Raw genomic sequence first — 17,148 nt, 5'->3', positions numbered from 1 at the left:
TCAAATGTTTAATGCTTCCTTCTTGAGATAAAGTCTGCCATTCATTCATTCATTCATTCATTCATTCATTCATGATTTTTCACCAACATGAATTCTCTGTTTTGATTTATTGGTTTATACCCTTGTACATATTTTCTGAGTAAAAAAAAAATAATCCGAGGAGAGAATTGCCTGTGAAACTTGTTTGAGCATAATTGAGAACAAGCACAGTTTCAGCAGCTAATTGTCAAGATATTTGATTTGCAACTATTGTGGATATATATTGACTAAAAATTATTTTTATTGAATGAAGCTGCTACTTAACTGCAGCAGAGGCTGAGGTGGGAAGCAGAGAAAAGAGACATGCAATCTTTAGGAATAAGAGTTTTCTGTGGTTTTACCTCCAATGGCTTATTTTTCTCCACCTGTTACTGCATCAGGATGAAAGCAACACTGCTCACATATATGTGGAGGAAGGAAGTCTTAGCGCCCCACCACCCCTGGATAACAAAATCATAATAGCATAAAAACATATTCCAACTTTTCATGTTAAGTAACAAATATCGGTCATGTACAAGCAATGCATTCAATTCCCTTGGGACACCGTAGCAAGCATGATCACAGATGCAGTTTAAATAAAGCTCCAGCAAGTAACAGTTGCTCCCTTGCTTTGAAGGAAGGAAGACCTGTTTGCATGCAGTTGTTTCTCTATGACTCAGTGTGAACCCCAAGAGAAAAACAAAAGATGCAATCAATATTCAAGATTGAGAGGGCACAAAAGCTAGGGGAGGAGAGAGGGGGAGGAGGATGAAGAGGATGAAGGCCTTCGCTACTGCATTTTTTAAAAGGGTCATATGAACATGATTCTGGAGGCTTCCAGGATAATATAATAGCAGTTCTTTCAAGCTTGCAAAGGGCTACTGCGGACAGGAGCATGGCTAACATTTCTTTTCACAGATCCAGTATTGCTTTCCAGAGCAGGCGACATCATTCCATTTCCCAGTGACGCGCAGGGTAGCACAGTCCTCATTTGATCCAGCGTTATTGGGTTCACCATTCCCCCAAAAGCTAATGGTGGGAGCAAAAAAGGTTATTGGTCAGAAACCAATCAGCATATGTCATTGTGTAAACTACATTCGGAATTGTGTGCAGAGTCCTGATTGCTCCAAATCAACCATGATATGTAGGGCAATCAACCCAAGAGTCTCCAGATGGGCTGCAACTACAATATAATCAGAGTCCTCAAAGTTCTCAAAAAGGCAAAGAGGGAAGTTAACGAAGAGGAACTGCTTTTATTTCCAGGCACACACATTTATTACTTTGTATAATATATCTAACTTAGGCTCCAGTAACTTTGAGGAGGAAATGAAAATAAAAAAGAAAAGAGGATAAAAAGCAAAATATGCTTCCGTCTGCAAAACAAAACAAAAAAAACCCCTTGATGTCAGTTTCTCAAAAAAAAAAAAAAATCATGCTGACATCAGAACAATTTTTTTCGCAAGAATTTATCATTGTTGAATATGTTTTTCTCCATAAAGTGAAAAATATGCTTACAAATGAGTTTCATGTCAACCCCTTGGGTAGTACTCAATCTCTTCGCCTTTTTGTAAACATTAGTCCTTAAATTTTGAATTATAATAATATATTTTTAACAGGATATACCTAACACAATAGCACAAAAACCAATATCTGTCTTGGTTTAAATATGCACGGCAGTCCCTTTTTAATTTCTCCCTCCCCTTTTGGCCTTCAGAGGGCTTAGAAGGCTCAGAAAAGATCTACTATATACTAAAATGTTTATGAAAGCATGGTGGAATAGGAGAGGTTTTTTCGAAAGGATGTGTGTGCCTTCAAGTCCATTTTGACTTCTGGTGATTGCCTGGACAAATCTATGTACTTTTCTTGGCAAGATTTTCAGAAGTACTGTAGTTTACCTTCCTCCTGGAGCTGAGAGACAGAGAGCGTCACTTTGCTCAAAGTAACTCTATATGGCAGAGTGAGTGCCAGTAAGCAAAACAACTGGAGATCAGGTACTTATGGGAACAATTCGGGCAGGATGGATACCCACAAACATTTACCATGGGATGCCTCCACAACATGCAGGGAGATAAGGAAAAAAAGAAGGTACAAGACAGTAGTGGGTTGCCAATTTTGTTACTACTGGTTTGGGTGCGCTCCCATGTGTGCTTATGATGCACAGAAGTGTCTGAGCAGATGGGCAGAGCTTCCCACCACCACTACTACCAGTTTGGCTGATATGGGACGAACCAGGAGCAACCCACCTATGGTGCAAGACCAGTGGTGGGATTCAGCCAGTTCGCACCTATTCGGGAGAACCGGTTGGTAACTTTCTAAGTAGTTCAGAGAACCGATTGTTGGAAGAAATCTCCTTTTGTTTTTTTCCACTTTACAGGGCTAATCCTGTAAGGAAGGCAGGAAGGAAACATTCTAGTGTTGTTTCTAGCCTAATATTTATTGACCTGCTTACCGAAATTGCTTCTCCCTTATTACATTGTAACAGCTAAGGCGAAGCACTCATCGACCTGAGTGACCTTGAGTTGGCCAAGTCCACCCAGTCACATGACCACTGAGCCCCACCTACCCAGATGGTCATTAGGGCAGAGAACCAGTTGTTAAATTATTTGAATCCCACCACTGTACAAGACCAACTATATGGCATACCCTGCCATACATTTTGGACACTCCTGGTGTAAGGTATAAGGAACCGTATCATTTGTTGCTGCAGAATGCACCAATGGACAGTTGCGCTATTTTATGGAAGTATAGATACTTCTAGTCTGGAATCTACAAATCTCAGTTTCCAAGATATATTCTCTTCAGATTATCTATGCAAAACACTTTACCACTAAGTGGATTAGAATTAAATTTACTTACGACAAAGATAAAGTTGTATTATCCACCCAGATCCACTGGTTTTCCTTGTGAGCATCACTCAAGCCTATCCAAAACACCTGCTCATGGCCCATATGTTTTACCAAAAAGTTCTACCAGAAGGGGAAGAGAAAAAGGTTATGGCATTGTTTATAAAAAAAGTAGGACTATGTTCATCATGTACTAGAAGTTTTGATTTATACACATAATCAGGGCATATAGAAAATAAATGTGAATCATTACATTTAGCACCTGTAAAATTTGTAACACTTGTAGCAGCACCTAGTTAGGAATTGCTTTGCCTATGCTCTGGTCTATCAGTGAGACCATTTAGATAAGGCAATAAAAGCATGTCTATTCCACATATGTAATGCAAGGTTTTAACTCAGTTCCTTCTGATCTTACGTTTTAGCAGTTTTGCTACTTTATAGATTTTACTTGGTTTTGCTCTTTGAGGTCTAGAATGGGGAACTGTGGCTGTAGGTCACAGGATTGCTCCAGCATACTGCTTACGGCCTCAAAATATCTGAGTACCCCTGCTAGAGCTTCACCAGGCTATTTTTGTGTTTTGGGGAAGGAGGGAAAATAAAGGTAGAAAAACTGTGTTTTAAGGTCTGCAAAACTTAAAGCACTAATTTTACCCATTAATATTTTTCCCATTCCCCAAAGCACATCCCAAAAAGCCAAACATTTCAGCTCAACCCACTCTGGTAACAGCATAACATCATTAATCATACCACTTGTGGTTCTCAGGCTGGGTAGACAAACCATAGTGGATTCGCCCAAGCAAAAAATAAAAAATTCTCACTTCTCTTTTATAGGGTTGCTTATGAGAACTGAAAAACTACATTTAAAAGGTTTAATAAATCAATCATGAAAAATATCACGTAAGCTGAATTGAATTTGAAATGAAAGCTACTTTCAGTATTTAAATAAGAACTGGGCATCTTTGATCAGGTTAACAGCTAGAGTTCTGTAGATATGAATTATATTGCTCAAATATTGCCTTTGGGAACTCAGAACCCCCTCCAATATCTCCCCTTGTTTTGATAAAATCAAAATCAATATGTACCTGTTCTAGCCCACTGTTCAAAATAACCAGGTGAGAATCTTCATTTTCACAAGACTGCTGAGCTATCTTCCAGGGGTTCTTTGCGAAAGAAAACAAGTAGCAGCTGTTTTGATAGGGCAGCCAGTGAGCTGGACAGGTTGTACAGTGTACCTCTGAAATAATCCAAAATTGGGTAGAGGGAGGAGAGCAGAATCAGAGAAAACAGGAGCACTTTGTAGGACTTCATATCCATCTCAATATGTTAGGTTATGGCTCCAATTGACCCTGGCTAACCTGGAACTATAGGATGGACACAGTGGTGGGTTGCCAATTTTTTTACTACTGGTTCAGGCGATGGAGAGCGAAGGAGACTCCGCTCATCCAGATGGATGACTGGAGTCTCCTGCCGCTGCTACAACTGGCTTGCCAGATCCGGGCTGAACCGGGAGCAACCTATCTCTGAATGGAGAGCAGAAGAGTTTTTAATCTTAAAGATGGGAAGCCACCATGTTAAAGTATATTTGGTGAAATTTTATTCACTGTATTCTCAGAAAGGAATTCTTTGGATTCATCCATATCTTAACATTTGTTATTGCGAAGATAAACGACAAACTGGAAAACTGGAACATGTGAAATATTTTTATATGGGGCTTCTCTAGGTCAAGTTTGAAAGTTCCCTTATGCTGCTTGAGTATTTAATTAATTTCATCTGTCCTCTGTTGAAATGACATGTATAAAACTTACAGAAGATGCTAACTTATTATTTCACGGCTATAATGTGTGTGACTACATCTGTGTCTATACAGGTAGTCCTTGATTTATGACCACAATTGACCCCAAAATTTCAGTTGTTAAGCAAGGCAGTTGTTAAGTGAATTTTATCCCTATTTTATGACCTTTCTTGCCACATTTGTTAAATGAATTACTGTAATTGTTAAATTAGTAACCTAGTTGTTAAGTGAGTCTAGCTCCTCCATTGATTTTGCTTGTCAGAAAGGTGCAAAAAATGACCCCGGGACACTGCAACCATCATAAATATGAGTTAGTTGCCAAGCATCTAAATTTTGATCACATGATCATGGGGATTCTGCAATTTTGAGTGGTCACTAAACAAATTGTTGCAAATCAAGGACTACTTGTAATACAAAGCAATCCATACATAGCAACTCCTACACTTTGCTATAGATTTGCAATAAAGCGATGTTATATAATCTTTATTACCTAAAATGGAAGAAGAACTTAATGAATAAATTCATAAAACGACTCATGAGAGTTCACTAGAATTAGTATTGAGCAATTTACAAAAAGATACATCATTCCTTCTTGGCTTACCCTTTACTTTTTTCAGCACTATTAGGAGATAGGCATCTTTAACTATTCTCTTTTTGCCATCAAAAACATCTCAATTTTGAAAGTGTAGAAATGTGAAAGTAATGGATAAAAACACTGAATTTCACTATTGTATCGGCAGATGATTGAAAGAATGTGGAGGTTGTATTACTACTTATAAGGTTGAAGTCATCAGTTGTTAGCACAAAGCATCTGCTTGGGATGATTTTGTAATTGGGATGTAATTGGGATATTTTGATAGATACTAGATCCATGATTTTAACCACCATTCACAAGTTACTCTAAATTTGCCCCTGCTTTGCCTGGTCAAAGCTATTGTGGGCTTGTCCAAGCAAAACAGGTATGAGTTGTGACAACCCTTTAATTTTTCCTAGACAAGTCTGATCAGATTATTATTACCCTGCTTTGTTGCACAGCTAGTCAAATGTTTAGACTGGAAAACAGTGATATTTTCATATCTGTGATATGGAAGGGAGAGAAAGAATGATATGTGCTTTGGAGCTCTGTGGCCATAGGTGTCACAAGGAACAAACAGAAGTCAAACACCCAGCAGGAAAAGCCAAAATCCTGCTGAAGAAGAGGCCATGGAAAAAGAGGCAGCATCTGGGAAAATAAGGTGACACTTGGATGAGGCTTCCTTAGATGAGCTTTTCACGCAATCTAGCAGTGGTACATACTGATATGGGTGTACCGGTGCCTGCGGGGAGCACCAGGTACCGTTCCAGTACGGTGCTCCAGAGGGTCCACCCGCCCGCCTGCCGTCTTTACCTGTATTTGACCCAACTGAGCCATTTGCGCATGTGTAGGGAGCGTACGGTGCCTGTACGACACTCCGCTGAGCAGCTGGAGAGTCACGAGCGATAGGTATGCACGCATGCACAGCGTGCGTGCACGTGGTGGATGCCCAGCCCCATCACAGCGTACTGGTTGCATCGGGATCCGGAACCCACCACTGCAATGCCGTGACCCGACAAAAGTGCGAATGTCATAAGCGCGCCGAAAACACCGCGTCGCTAAAACCACGATGTCAAAAGCGCGCCGACAACAGCGCGCCAACAGAAGCGAGATTTAATTTAAGGTAAGGTTTAGGGTTAGGGTTAGGGTTAGGGTTAGGGTTAGGTTTAGGGTTAGGTTTAGGGTTAGGGTTAGGGTTAGGGTTAGGGTTACGTTACAGCGCGCTTCTGTCGGCGCGCTTTTGTCGGCGCGCTTTAGGGCTCATTCGTCACTCATTCTTTGCGCGGTTTTGTCACCGCACTTTAGTCACCGCGGTTTAGTCAGGCGCTCTTTTGTTGTGCGCGCATTTGTGGTGGAACCCTGCAATGCAGTTCTCACCATCATCTCTGAGAGAGTCACAGAAAAATGTAGCCTGGGATTTCTACTTAGTTCTCAACACTACAAAGTCTTCTTTCCATTAATCTGATTAATTTCTTTTAAACAAAATCAGCCAATAGCCATCACTATATCCATATCCTATATTAATAAAATGTGAAACAGTAAAATAAAGGGCTGATAAGGAACAACACTAGTACTAGAACATATATTTTTTCTTTTTTTTTTCAAACTGGGAGGAAAAGAAGAGTGGGATAGAAGTGCAATACAATCATAGTTGTAGTTGAAGAGAGCCACAAAGATTACCTTGCAGAAACTGCTATGAACATTAGCAAAAACATTTTTAAGCCCAGGAAATGAAGAAAACATCAAAAACATCTCAAATTTAACTCCTTGGGTTTAAGAGAGAGGGACGAAAAAGCCCAGCCAAGCTTTCAAGATATTAACTCACTCACTGGTTTTAGTTTAACAACTAAAAGGAAGAGCCCTTTGGGAAGTCTCTTCTCTCCTTATCTGATTTAGTCTCTGTGGATTAAAAATGTTTTTGGACAGCTATTGACAGCTAGCTGTGGGATTGCATTGCGATTTGGAGAGAGCCATTTACCTGTGAGCAGAAAAGACTACACTGGCTAGTGAAGAAATAATAATAATAACAACAATAATAACAGAGGGAAATCCTTCTCCTTATTTTATTTTTATTTTTGTGGATTTAAAACACTTTGGAAGAAAAAAAAGTAGAGGAGTGAGAGTTACAGCCGCAGTGTGACCTTGGATTCTCTTCCACAGATGTAGATAGTTGCAGTCAAAATAATATTGCAAAGGCTGTGGGAGCTGCCTTTGCAATATTGTTTTGACTGCAACTATCTACAGCTGTGGAAGAGAAAAACGTGGACTGGACTGGATTAATTTTAAAATTGAGTAACAGAATTTGGAAGACCCTAACTTTGCCACTAAATGTGGTATAACCCAAAAATTTGAAAATCTGTTAAAATAATTAAACTTGCAAAATGGAGATGTGGATGTATGATGAATTATTTGTGATGTTGAAAAGCACACGTGAAACATTAAGTGGTAAAGTAAAGCTAGGAACTGAAAGGGGATATACAGAAGAACAAATAGGAGAAGAGGGGGTAAAAATAGGAGAAGATAAGGTGGAAAAAAGATGAATTGAAAATAAAATGCAGATAGAAGATTTCACTGGGATTTACAGTCACAAAGGTGCAGTGCAGTACCCGTAAAGGTGCTGTACATAAAGTGGGAGATCGCCCAAAAAAGAAACCACAAAATAGTAAGGAAAGGAGGGGAACAGGAAAAACCCTGGGGGAAATTACTAGAATAATAAAAGTAAATATGCTGAAGAAAAAATACAATTATCACAAAAATAGGGGAAAGAAAAGAAGAAATTAGGGAAAGGGGGAGAAGACAGAAAAAATTAAAACTGGGATTTTAGGGAGCCCAAGAGAAAATGGTTAAAAGAGGAAGAAAGGGAAAAAGAGTTATATTAGTAGACTAAAGAGAATAGTAGTAAGATTGTTATTGTTATGTAATTAATTAAGAAATAAAGAAATGATTGTATATAGTTAGTGGTAGAAAAAAATTGCAAGAAATGCTCTCTATGCTTAAATTGAATTAGAGGATGTATGATATTTATAGCAAAATATACCAATGAAGAAAATAAGAAATGAACATTTGGTGTAACGATGAAGGGGCAATTGAAGATATTGTTTACGTATTAAGAAAAAATAACTATAAAGTTGAAAAATAATGGAAGAGAATAATTTGGCTGAAAGCGAAAACAAAACTATGATGTAAAAAAGACTATGTAATTGAGAGGAAGTAAAAGAAAAGACCCAGACAACTCTTTGTTCCTATAATATGTATAATTTGTATTAAAAAAATAAAAAACCTTGAACGGGGGGAAAAAAGATATTCACTCATTCATTCATTCAAATTTCTATTATCGCCCTTCTCAGTCAATGACTCTGGGCACCTTGCATTTCAAAGATTATTTTGCTATAGTCTATCAATAGAGCAGAGTTCCAGTTATTCTTGTAGAACCTGTTTCCTGTCTTGGTTTTCCTTAAAGGGCTGACAGCAGCCCGCAAACCCATTCTGTGGCTATAAACCACTCACCCGTGAAGTTACGTACTGCGTCCAGGATCTGCATCACATCTTCTGCAATTCTAGCGTTGTCTCTTTTGAGCTCTTCCAGTGTTTCTAACACAGGACTCAAACTGCAGTTCTTTGCCAAATCAGCTGTGAGAAGCAGAGAAGACCCCCAGATGTAGCAAATAAATGTGACAGTGACATCCTAGAAAATGCTTCCTCCACATATTCCTATGTTTTTCTGGTTTGCACCTTTGTTAAAAAGAGCAATTTGTTGGAACAGATTAAATGTCCAGAGACTCTAGCCCAATATTCTGTTTTCACACTGGTTAGCCAGATTCATATAGGGAACATGGCATGAGGATAACACACTCTTCATATTATAGTATATGTTGCAAGGCTTGATGTAGCATATCTAGCACTATACCACAATACTGTTTTGATTACTAGTTCAGAGTCTGTACATAAGCATATACACCCACACAGAAACACACACACACACACACACACACACACACACACAAACACTACAGTTGATCTTATTTAATGTATCTGTTATAAGCTTTATTATTTTATGTAATTCCAGGAATTTCCACCAATTTCCTGGAATCACATAAAAATAATATACAATATAATAATATCACATAAAATAAAGACAGCTCACAAAATGCTAAAGACAAATAATGGATGATAAAACTGATGAGTAAACTAAGAAAAAAAGTTCCTTGTAATATATATTTAGGATCCTGTTCAAAGTGCTTGAAAGAATAATGGCTATTCATATACTTCTGGTCTGAATTCATGATGTTAGTGATACTTTTGAAGTCTAAATGGTTTTGTACCTAATAAATTAGTTGGCTGAATAGCTATATTTAACGAGTGTTTGTTAATGGCTCTATCTCAGTTTGTAAGGAAGAATTGAATGCCATGTCCTCTCCAGGCTCCTGGACATTTTTATATTGCAACAATATGGTTGAAAGAGTTGAGGGATCATTTGCTCATTCATTTGCTCATTCATTCATTCATTCATTCATTCATTCATTCATTCATTCATTCGATAGTTGCCCATCTTATTAATTGTGATTCTGAATGGTATATATAAGATTTAAACCATCAGAAACAACAACAAAAAACAAAAAATGGCAATAATAGAGTAATAACATATTAATGCCCAAGGACAATCTTACAGATCTCTTAGGAGGTATCTGATTTTGATTAAATGTCTGCATACATATGGCAGAGATGTCAGCATACGAATCCCTTTAAGTAAATGCTCAAGAATAGCATGCAAATACAATGCATAATATGAGAGTGTATCTAAGAGGTCATTTACCTCAATCTCCAGCCCCATAAGAATGATATCACTTACCTTTGAAAGTGCTTACACTTCCACACACTTGTCTGATATCGTTAGCAATTTCTGTTTTGAATTCATCCAATTTCCCAGAGTCTGAAATTCAGTTTTGTCATTACAAGTAAGAAGTAGAAGATGCCACTCTAATCAACAATGAATTTCATTATAACAGTTCAGAACATCCTTTCAAATAGCTAAGCCTGCCACTCTGTTTAAGCTTCAAGGGTTGCTTGTACATTTTAGTACAAAATTTCATGTCCTGAACTATCTTGTAAAGTGCATTAAAAAAACTAAAGCCAAACATTCTGGGAAATAAGATTAAATGAGATTTAGAAAATACTGCTAAAACAAAGCTGAGGAAGCCAATGAAATATTAGAAGCCCTATTTAAAATATTACAATCTTAACACATAACTTGCAGTTTGAAAGCAAGTATGGAAAATGCAGCAATGGCCAAGCGGGTGGAAAAGACTGGTTTTTATTCCAGAATCAAAAAAACTGTAATACAAAAGATTGCTAACAATATCTTACTTAATGAAAAAAATTGAATCTAAGCTCATGACTTTGTCTACTAATAAACAATGGTAAACAGTGATGTTTTCATGCTTGTCACAACCAAATGCCACTTGTTGTGTCCAACAACTCTACATTTTGTTATTTGTTTCCACATTACAGACTGTAAGGCAGGGCTTTCTGAGAAAGGCTAATGATTCCTTCCTACATTCTTTCAGGAAGAAAGCAAGATTTGAATGAGGAACCTCCCAATTAGTAGCTCAGCATTTAGCAAGATCTTCACTGATACATATGGAGTTATTCACTAACACTGGGGCTGTAGCGAATCTGATTTGTTACTGTAATATTAACCACCCACAATGTCTGGGTGGCTCTAGAAAATGTTACAAGTCATAAATGGGGGGATGGCTTGGGTCACTCCAGTACATAAGCACTTGTTTTTTTGTCTACTTCCCCTTCATTTTCATGCAACTGCAAACTGGATTCACAGAATTAGAGGAACTATAGAAATGCTGTTCAACTCAGACTATGATTCAGAAAAGGACTTGCTCCCCTGACTGAGATCTATATGGAGTATCCACATCTAACTTTATATATTCCAAATTATATGGGAATCAATAAAAAGGGGGCAACATATAGCAATAGCACTTAGGTTTATATACCGCTTCACAGTGCTTTACAGCCCTCTCTAAGCGGTTTACAGAGTGAGCATATTTCCTGAAACAAGCTGAGTCCTCATTTTACTAACCTCAGAAGGATGGAAGGCTGAGTCAACTTTGAACCTCCTGAGATTCAATCTGCCAAACTGCTGGCAGCTGGTGATCAACAGAAGTAGTCTGCAATACTGCAGTCTAACCACTGCGCCACTGCAGCTCATATATAATTGTGGATTGCTAATCCCTGCAGATAAAAGGTCTCCATCTTGTAAACCTTTCAATCATCATGCTTGCTGTTTTCTGGTGTTTTTTTCAAAATCCATGGAGTTAACTTTATTTATATATGTATTTTGAAATGTAATACAGTACTACAGGATTCTTCACAACAAAAAGGGGAAAGGGAATTGGGTCAAACAATTGGTTCAAGAGGTATAAGAGAATGACTTACTGTTACATAATAATGATAATTCTCTGTTCTGTTTGTTGATATCTTTGGAGACTTCTGAATCTAGACAGAAGGAAAATCTATTAGTTTGAATATTGAGCGTTTTCTCTGCTTTGCACACTTCTAGCAAGGGTACTCAAATGTAGCCATAAAAATGGCCTTAAAATGAAATGAATGAGCCATCACTGATTACTCCACATTCTTCAACAATTTCTTCCAAAAGGAAGATTTGTTTCTCAATTTTGAGAAGGAGCTTTCAAATGAACAAATAATAAAATAAACAAAATATGACTGAACGTTTTTAATGACAAAAAAGGTTTTTTTCAGCCTTCTACCTTAGAGAGCTTTCATAATAGAGATCACAGCTGATGGGTTTTTTGAAACACCTGTCTTTGGAAATGTGCATTCAGCATCATAGACAATTTTGGGAAATAAAGGAAACTGTTTATTTAAATAAAACAATTGGGACAAGATTGTGCAAGAAACTCATGTTTTGGCTTCAATTTGTAATTCAGATCAGTAAGGATTTGGTATACTGAGTAAACAAACTCATATGTAATTTTGCTGCAACTACAGGACTGTCTAACTATTGGAGTGCAAATCACACAGAACCAGATTTACAAGTCGTGTATTTTTTCCATTAGTAGTCAGAATGAGAAAGCTATGATCTTTACTTTATGTATCAAGCTGTGCAGTCTTGTGTCTGTTTACACACTCTCAGAGACAGTTTCTTTTCTGGCAATAGCTTCTAGGGTCTGTATTGAGGTTTACAGTATGCTCTGATAGCTGTCTGAATTAAAAATATTTATCAGTTTCATACTACTGGCTGAAAAAGCAAGGAATTTCTGTTCTAGATCCAGGAGATTAACAGTCTTGTCTGAATCTTGGTCATCCATTCATTTATGAATAGCTAGATGAATAAATGAAATATTTAATCCTTCATGTACAGCAAATCTCAAGCTCTTGTATATTTGATTGATTACATAATATCATAAATAAAAATGACATAAAGACTAATTAATTGGAACAAAATTGCAAACATATATCAGTCAACTTTTTTTTAATGTATCAACAGAAGAAACGTTGGCATTAAGAACAAAGCAACTTCTAATTCTATTATTTAATTTCTTGTTAACAAAAGTTACCAAATTGTTTTAAAGATGGCCAAAATTAAAATAGCATCAAAATAATTAAAATATACAGTAAAGGGGTATGTGATACAAAATAAATCATGACAAGTTATTCTTGGTCTCTTTTGCTTTCCAATTAAATAATAAGAGCAATTAGTTACTCTCATAAGCATTTTGTATGAAGGCAAAAATAAGGGATAGCTCAGTCTTTTATCTTAACATACACACACCAACATATTTTAACATAAACTAATTATGCAATCAAAGGCCAAAATTAAAATAGCATCAAAATAATTAAAATATACAGTAAAGGAGTATGTGATACAAAATAAATCATGAGAAGTTATTCTTGGTCTCTTTTGCTCTCCAGTTAAATAATAAGAACAATTAGTTACTCTCATTAGCATTTTGTATGAAGGCAAAGATAAGGGATAGCTCAGTCTTTTATCTTAACATACATACACCAACATATTTTAACATAAACTAATTATGTAATTACTATTATGTGAATATAACTCCCTATCCACAATCAGTATCAATTTCCAGAAGGAATAACTGTGTTAAGTGGTTGCAGCAAAAGTAACATTTTGTGACATCTTTAATACTTACTAAAGCCAGAGACATAAATCTTTCAATAAGGGAGAATATCAGTAGCTCAGAATTGAAATGAGGGGTTCTTGGCGCTGTCTGAGCTTGGTTGTTTCTTACAGGTAAAACTAGGTAAAATCATCACCAAGCTCAGAGAGCACCTCACATAAATATTTATTGACATAATATGTGGTAGTTTTTAAGATGCTCACATTGTCTTGAGATACACTTTACCCATTTAAATAGAAGTTTCTCACATCAATATCCTATTTTCCGTTGTTGCTATCTCTAATCCCAGGATATGCCAAATTGATAATATCTTCCCATGGAAAATTGCTTCTTTCTTATCAAACTTACCATTTCTGAGGCTCTGGGAGGAAAGAGCTAGGAGTAGCACAAAGGCAATGCCCATCGTGACCCATAATAGAATATGCTTCCTATTCCTAAACCAAACAGTATGATCTAAGAAATAATCAATTTGAAAAATATGAGAATTAGTAATAGACAAAGTTGATCAAAAGGAGAACTAGGGAAAAGGCAGCCATGGCTATCAAAAATTTAATCTGTTCTAATCTAAAGATTAGAGTGTTTATTCAGATAAAACTATTTGGTTTGTTCAAAAGTTGACCATGAGTTACACTTAACTTTAGTATCTATTAACTATGTAGACTTTATACAATGTTATTTCTCTTGGATTGAAAACCCAATCTAAATAGCCATCAAATTAGAAACTTTCCAAACAAAAATATATATTTCCCTTCCCCAAACGTGCAGCTGTTTCTTAAAACATATAGATCTTAGCATTTAATGACCATACACACAAAGATAAAAAATACAAATTTCTATGATTCTAAGAAGCAAAAAATTAAATAATACTTCTCAAATAAAATGAACAAGTGTTGGCTTTTTTTTTAGGACAAAGATAGGTCTGATTATGGGAATTGTTTAATTTTTTTCTTCCTCAGTTAGCTCAGAATCAATTACCAAAATACTGTACTTCCTATAACACCAGCCTAAATGGCCTTCATCTTTTCTTACTAACTATGTTAGAATTAATTGCAATAGAGGCTAAACAAAAAATAATTAATCTCTTCCAAAGATATTTTCTTCCCCTTCATACCTCTTCTTCTAGGTGTCTGAAGTTCTTCCTCCATTATTAATCTTCTTGTCCCGAATGAGTGACAAGAAATTTCCTCTTTTTTGTTTCTGCAAGAAATTGCTCTAATATGTTGCATTGTTGCATAAACCTCTTCTAGAAGTGTTTTTAAGAAAGCAGATCAGTGCTCATCATCTAAGCATATTTACCATGCCCTGCTTTGTAAGGTGAAGTGTCAAAGTTGGTCATTTCACAGGACAGTAGCCTACAGTAGCCATTTTAGGCAGCTGATTTTGGGTGCAATGAAAGGGCAAATAAGTATGACTTATTTATTTTCATAAAAATAGAGCTTAATTTTGAAGGATGAGTAATGAAAGACTTCTTTGGAAAAAGACCTGGAACTTTCTGAAGTAAAAGATATTTGTTTGTTTGTTTATTGAGGGAGTTCTGCCACATGTGAAAAAACTATTATGAAACAGACAAAATAGAGAGGACAGAGAGGCATCACATTAAAAATAAAGGTACATATTGTCAAGTTGTGGCCTAGAGCTACAAAAGTTAGACCATGAGAAAAGCTGAAAATTGATGCTTTTCAATTATGTTGGATAATATGTTTGAAAACATCTTGAACTGCAAGAACAAATTAATTTAGTACCAGATGAAATAAAATCCAATTGCTTGCTGGAAGCACATGCTTAAAACTTCACTGGAAAGGACCTTGATGCTTGGAAAAATTTAAGGCAATTAAAAAAGAAGTCACCAAGGCATAAGGTGATTCATTATTCTCACTGTTGATACAAGTATGTGCTTACAAGCATTCATGAAGCAATTATTTAAAAGACTGTAACCTAGCGAGGACTAAATTTGTAGGTAGAAAAAAGATTAACAAACCTGGCAAACAGCAAACCTGTTAGAACTTTCACAAAATTCTTACAGTGAAAATACTGAAGAAGACTTTTGAAGAATGGAATCAAAAAATATTACCCACAGTAACAACTATATCAGTAATGGCATCTCTTTCTATAGATAGACTATGTCCAAAAGATGTTATTGAAGTAATAATGTAGAACAAATTTTCACTGACAAGATAGAGATGACATTGAAAGTGGATTTATAACTACAGTAGAATCTCTTGTCATGAACGCTTCTGATCATGACCAAATCAGGTTCCAACCAAAAAATTCACAGTATTTTTTTTCATGGCTGATTTTTTGTAAGTGCCAAATTTTCAAAATTAGGTTCAGGTCACAACCAAATTGGTTTGCGACCAAAGTTATGGAACTAATTATGGTTGTGACCAGAGGTTCTACTATAACAGGTCAAGGGAATGATTTGAAAAAAGGTTGCTTTACTGGACCTAGAAAAGAAATTGATTAAGGTTTTATGATTAAAAAAAAATGTAACTGACAAACCAAAGTGTGATCTGGATAATTTGTCCTACTGTTGTTAAACTTGTTAATCTCATGAAGAATTCTATGGGATGGGATAAAGAAGAAGAGATGAAGACAAACCATATCTTACAGCAATATTTGAATGAACTGAAGTTTAAGATTGTTAGAAACAAAAGGGAGGCATATAACATTGATTTATTAAATCAAAATTAAACAAGATATTTAGTTACCTCTAGCAACCCTTACAGACTTTCTTCTGACATTAGGACTGAAAAGGTGATGTTTTATGATGTGATGTTTTATGGGTTTGTTTATTGATACAGATGGGTTATGGAATGAAGAGATAAATGTTCGTAACCTTAGAGGGGAATAAAGAATAACTGAATTTGTTTATACTTGTGATAAAGATTGGAAATGACCTCTAGATGTATTTATTTTCTATGTCATTATATTCCTACTCTCTTTTTCTTCTCCCTTTCTCTCTCTCCCTTTCTCTTTCTCCTTACATATTTTACTTCTTTCTATTCTCTTTTCCTTAAGCTTAGTTTGCATTTGATTTTGTTATTACAATCAAAATTCTTATATATGTATGTATGTCCTGAAGAATTCTGAGTAATGAATGATTGGAATATCTGCATTAAGAAATTATTTTTACTGGGACAAATTTGACTTTAAAATAATCAATAAATATACCTATATTAATGTTTCCCTTGGAAGTAGCCTTAGGCTGCATGGAATATTCCTTTTCATATTAAAATATAAAAGAGTGGGAAATGTAATTGGTAAAGGATGCTTTTAGTGAAAAATTAAAGAGACTCTTTAAAGTGTTTAAATCCTTCATGACCAATGAACTAATTATAAATAAGATTCAATGAGTAGGAAATATTCTACTGGAAAAGTTCAGAGTGTTGGTTTCAAGCATGATGTGTTACTAGCCTTGATCAACCTATTGCCCATTTCTCTCTTGAATTCTCTGTGTTTGACATTAGATTTTGTTTAGACTGTGATTCCATTGAACATATACAATTTTATTTTCATGTGGGCAGGAATATGAAGCTAGAGTCATATTACTACTACAGATCATGTTTACTTGCCCCTCCTATCTGTCCAAACCAAGGCATTCCACTAGAAAAGAGAATAACAAAGGCTGCAACTGTTTCCAGGGGGAAATCTTGTTTTCTTTCCAGGGGTGGGTTCCTACCTGTGTTGGTACCGGTTCACTGTGCACACGTGTCAGACACACGTTGCACACGTGTGCATAGTTCACTG

General features: G+C 36.1%; 1 protein-coding gene across 2 annotated transcripts; it reads right to left on the bottom strand.

Annotated features, from left to right (window-relative positions):
• Window positions 1–260: 260 nt before the first annotated feature.
• LOC116503627 (hepatic lectin-like) lies at window positions 261–14,686 on the bottom strand. Of its 2 annotated transcripts, XM_032210173.1 has the most exons (8): window positions 14,513–14,685; window positions 13,750–13,854; window positions 11,678–11,737; window positions 10,077–10,157; window positions 8,735–8,857; window positions 3,944–4,095; window positions 2,875–2,984; window positions 261–1,047 (listed from the first exon to the last, which is right to left on the bottom strand). In XM_032210173.1, the coding sequence occupies exons 1-8, from the start codon at window positions 14,625–14,627 to the stop codon at window positions 918–920; spliced, it is 876 nt and encodes a 291-aa protein (XP_032066064.1). In that variant the 5' UTR covers window positions 14,628–14,685; the 3' UTR covers window positions 261–917. The 2 variants fall into 2 exon arrangements, with proteins under 2 accessions (XP_032066064.1, XP_032066065.1); XM_032210174.1 differs by lacking the exon at window positions 10,077–10,157 and having other exon boundaries at window positions 14,513–14,686.
• Window positions 14,687–17,148: the final 2,462 nt, after the last annotated feature.

The sequence above is a fragment of the Thamnophis elegans genome, chromosome 2, assembly GCF_009769535.1.
Source record: "Thamnophis elegans isolate rThaEle1 chromosome 2, rThaEle1.pri, whole genome shotgun sequence".
Taxonomy (NCBI): domain Eukaryota; kingdom Metazoa; phylum Chordata; class Lepidosauria; order Squamata; family Colubridae; genus Thamnophis; species Thamnophis elegans.
The sequence above is the reverse complement of the archived record's forward strand: the minus strand, read 5'-3'. Positions and strand labels throughout refer to the sequence as shown.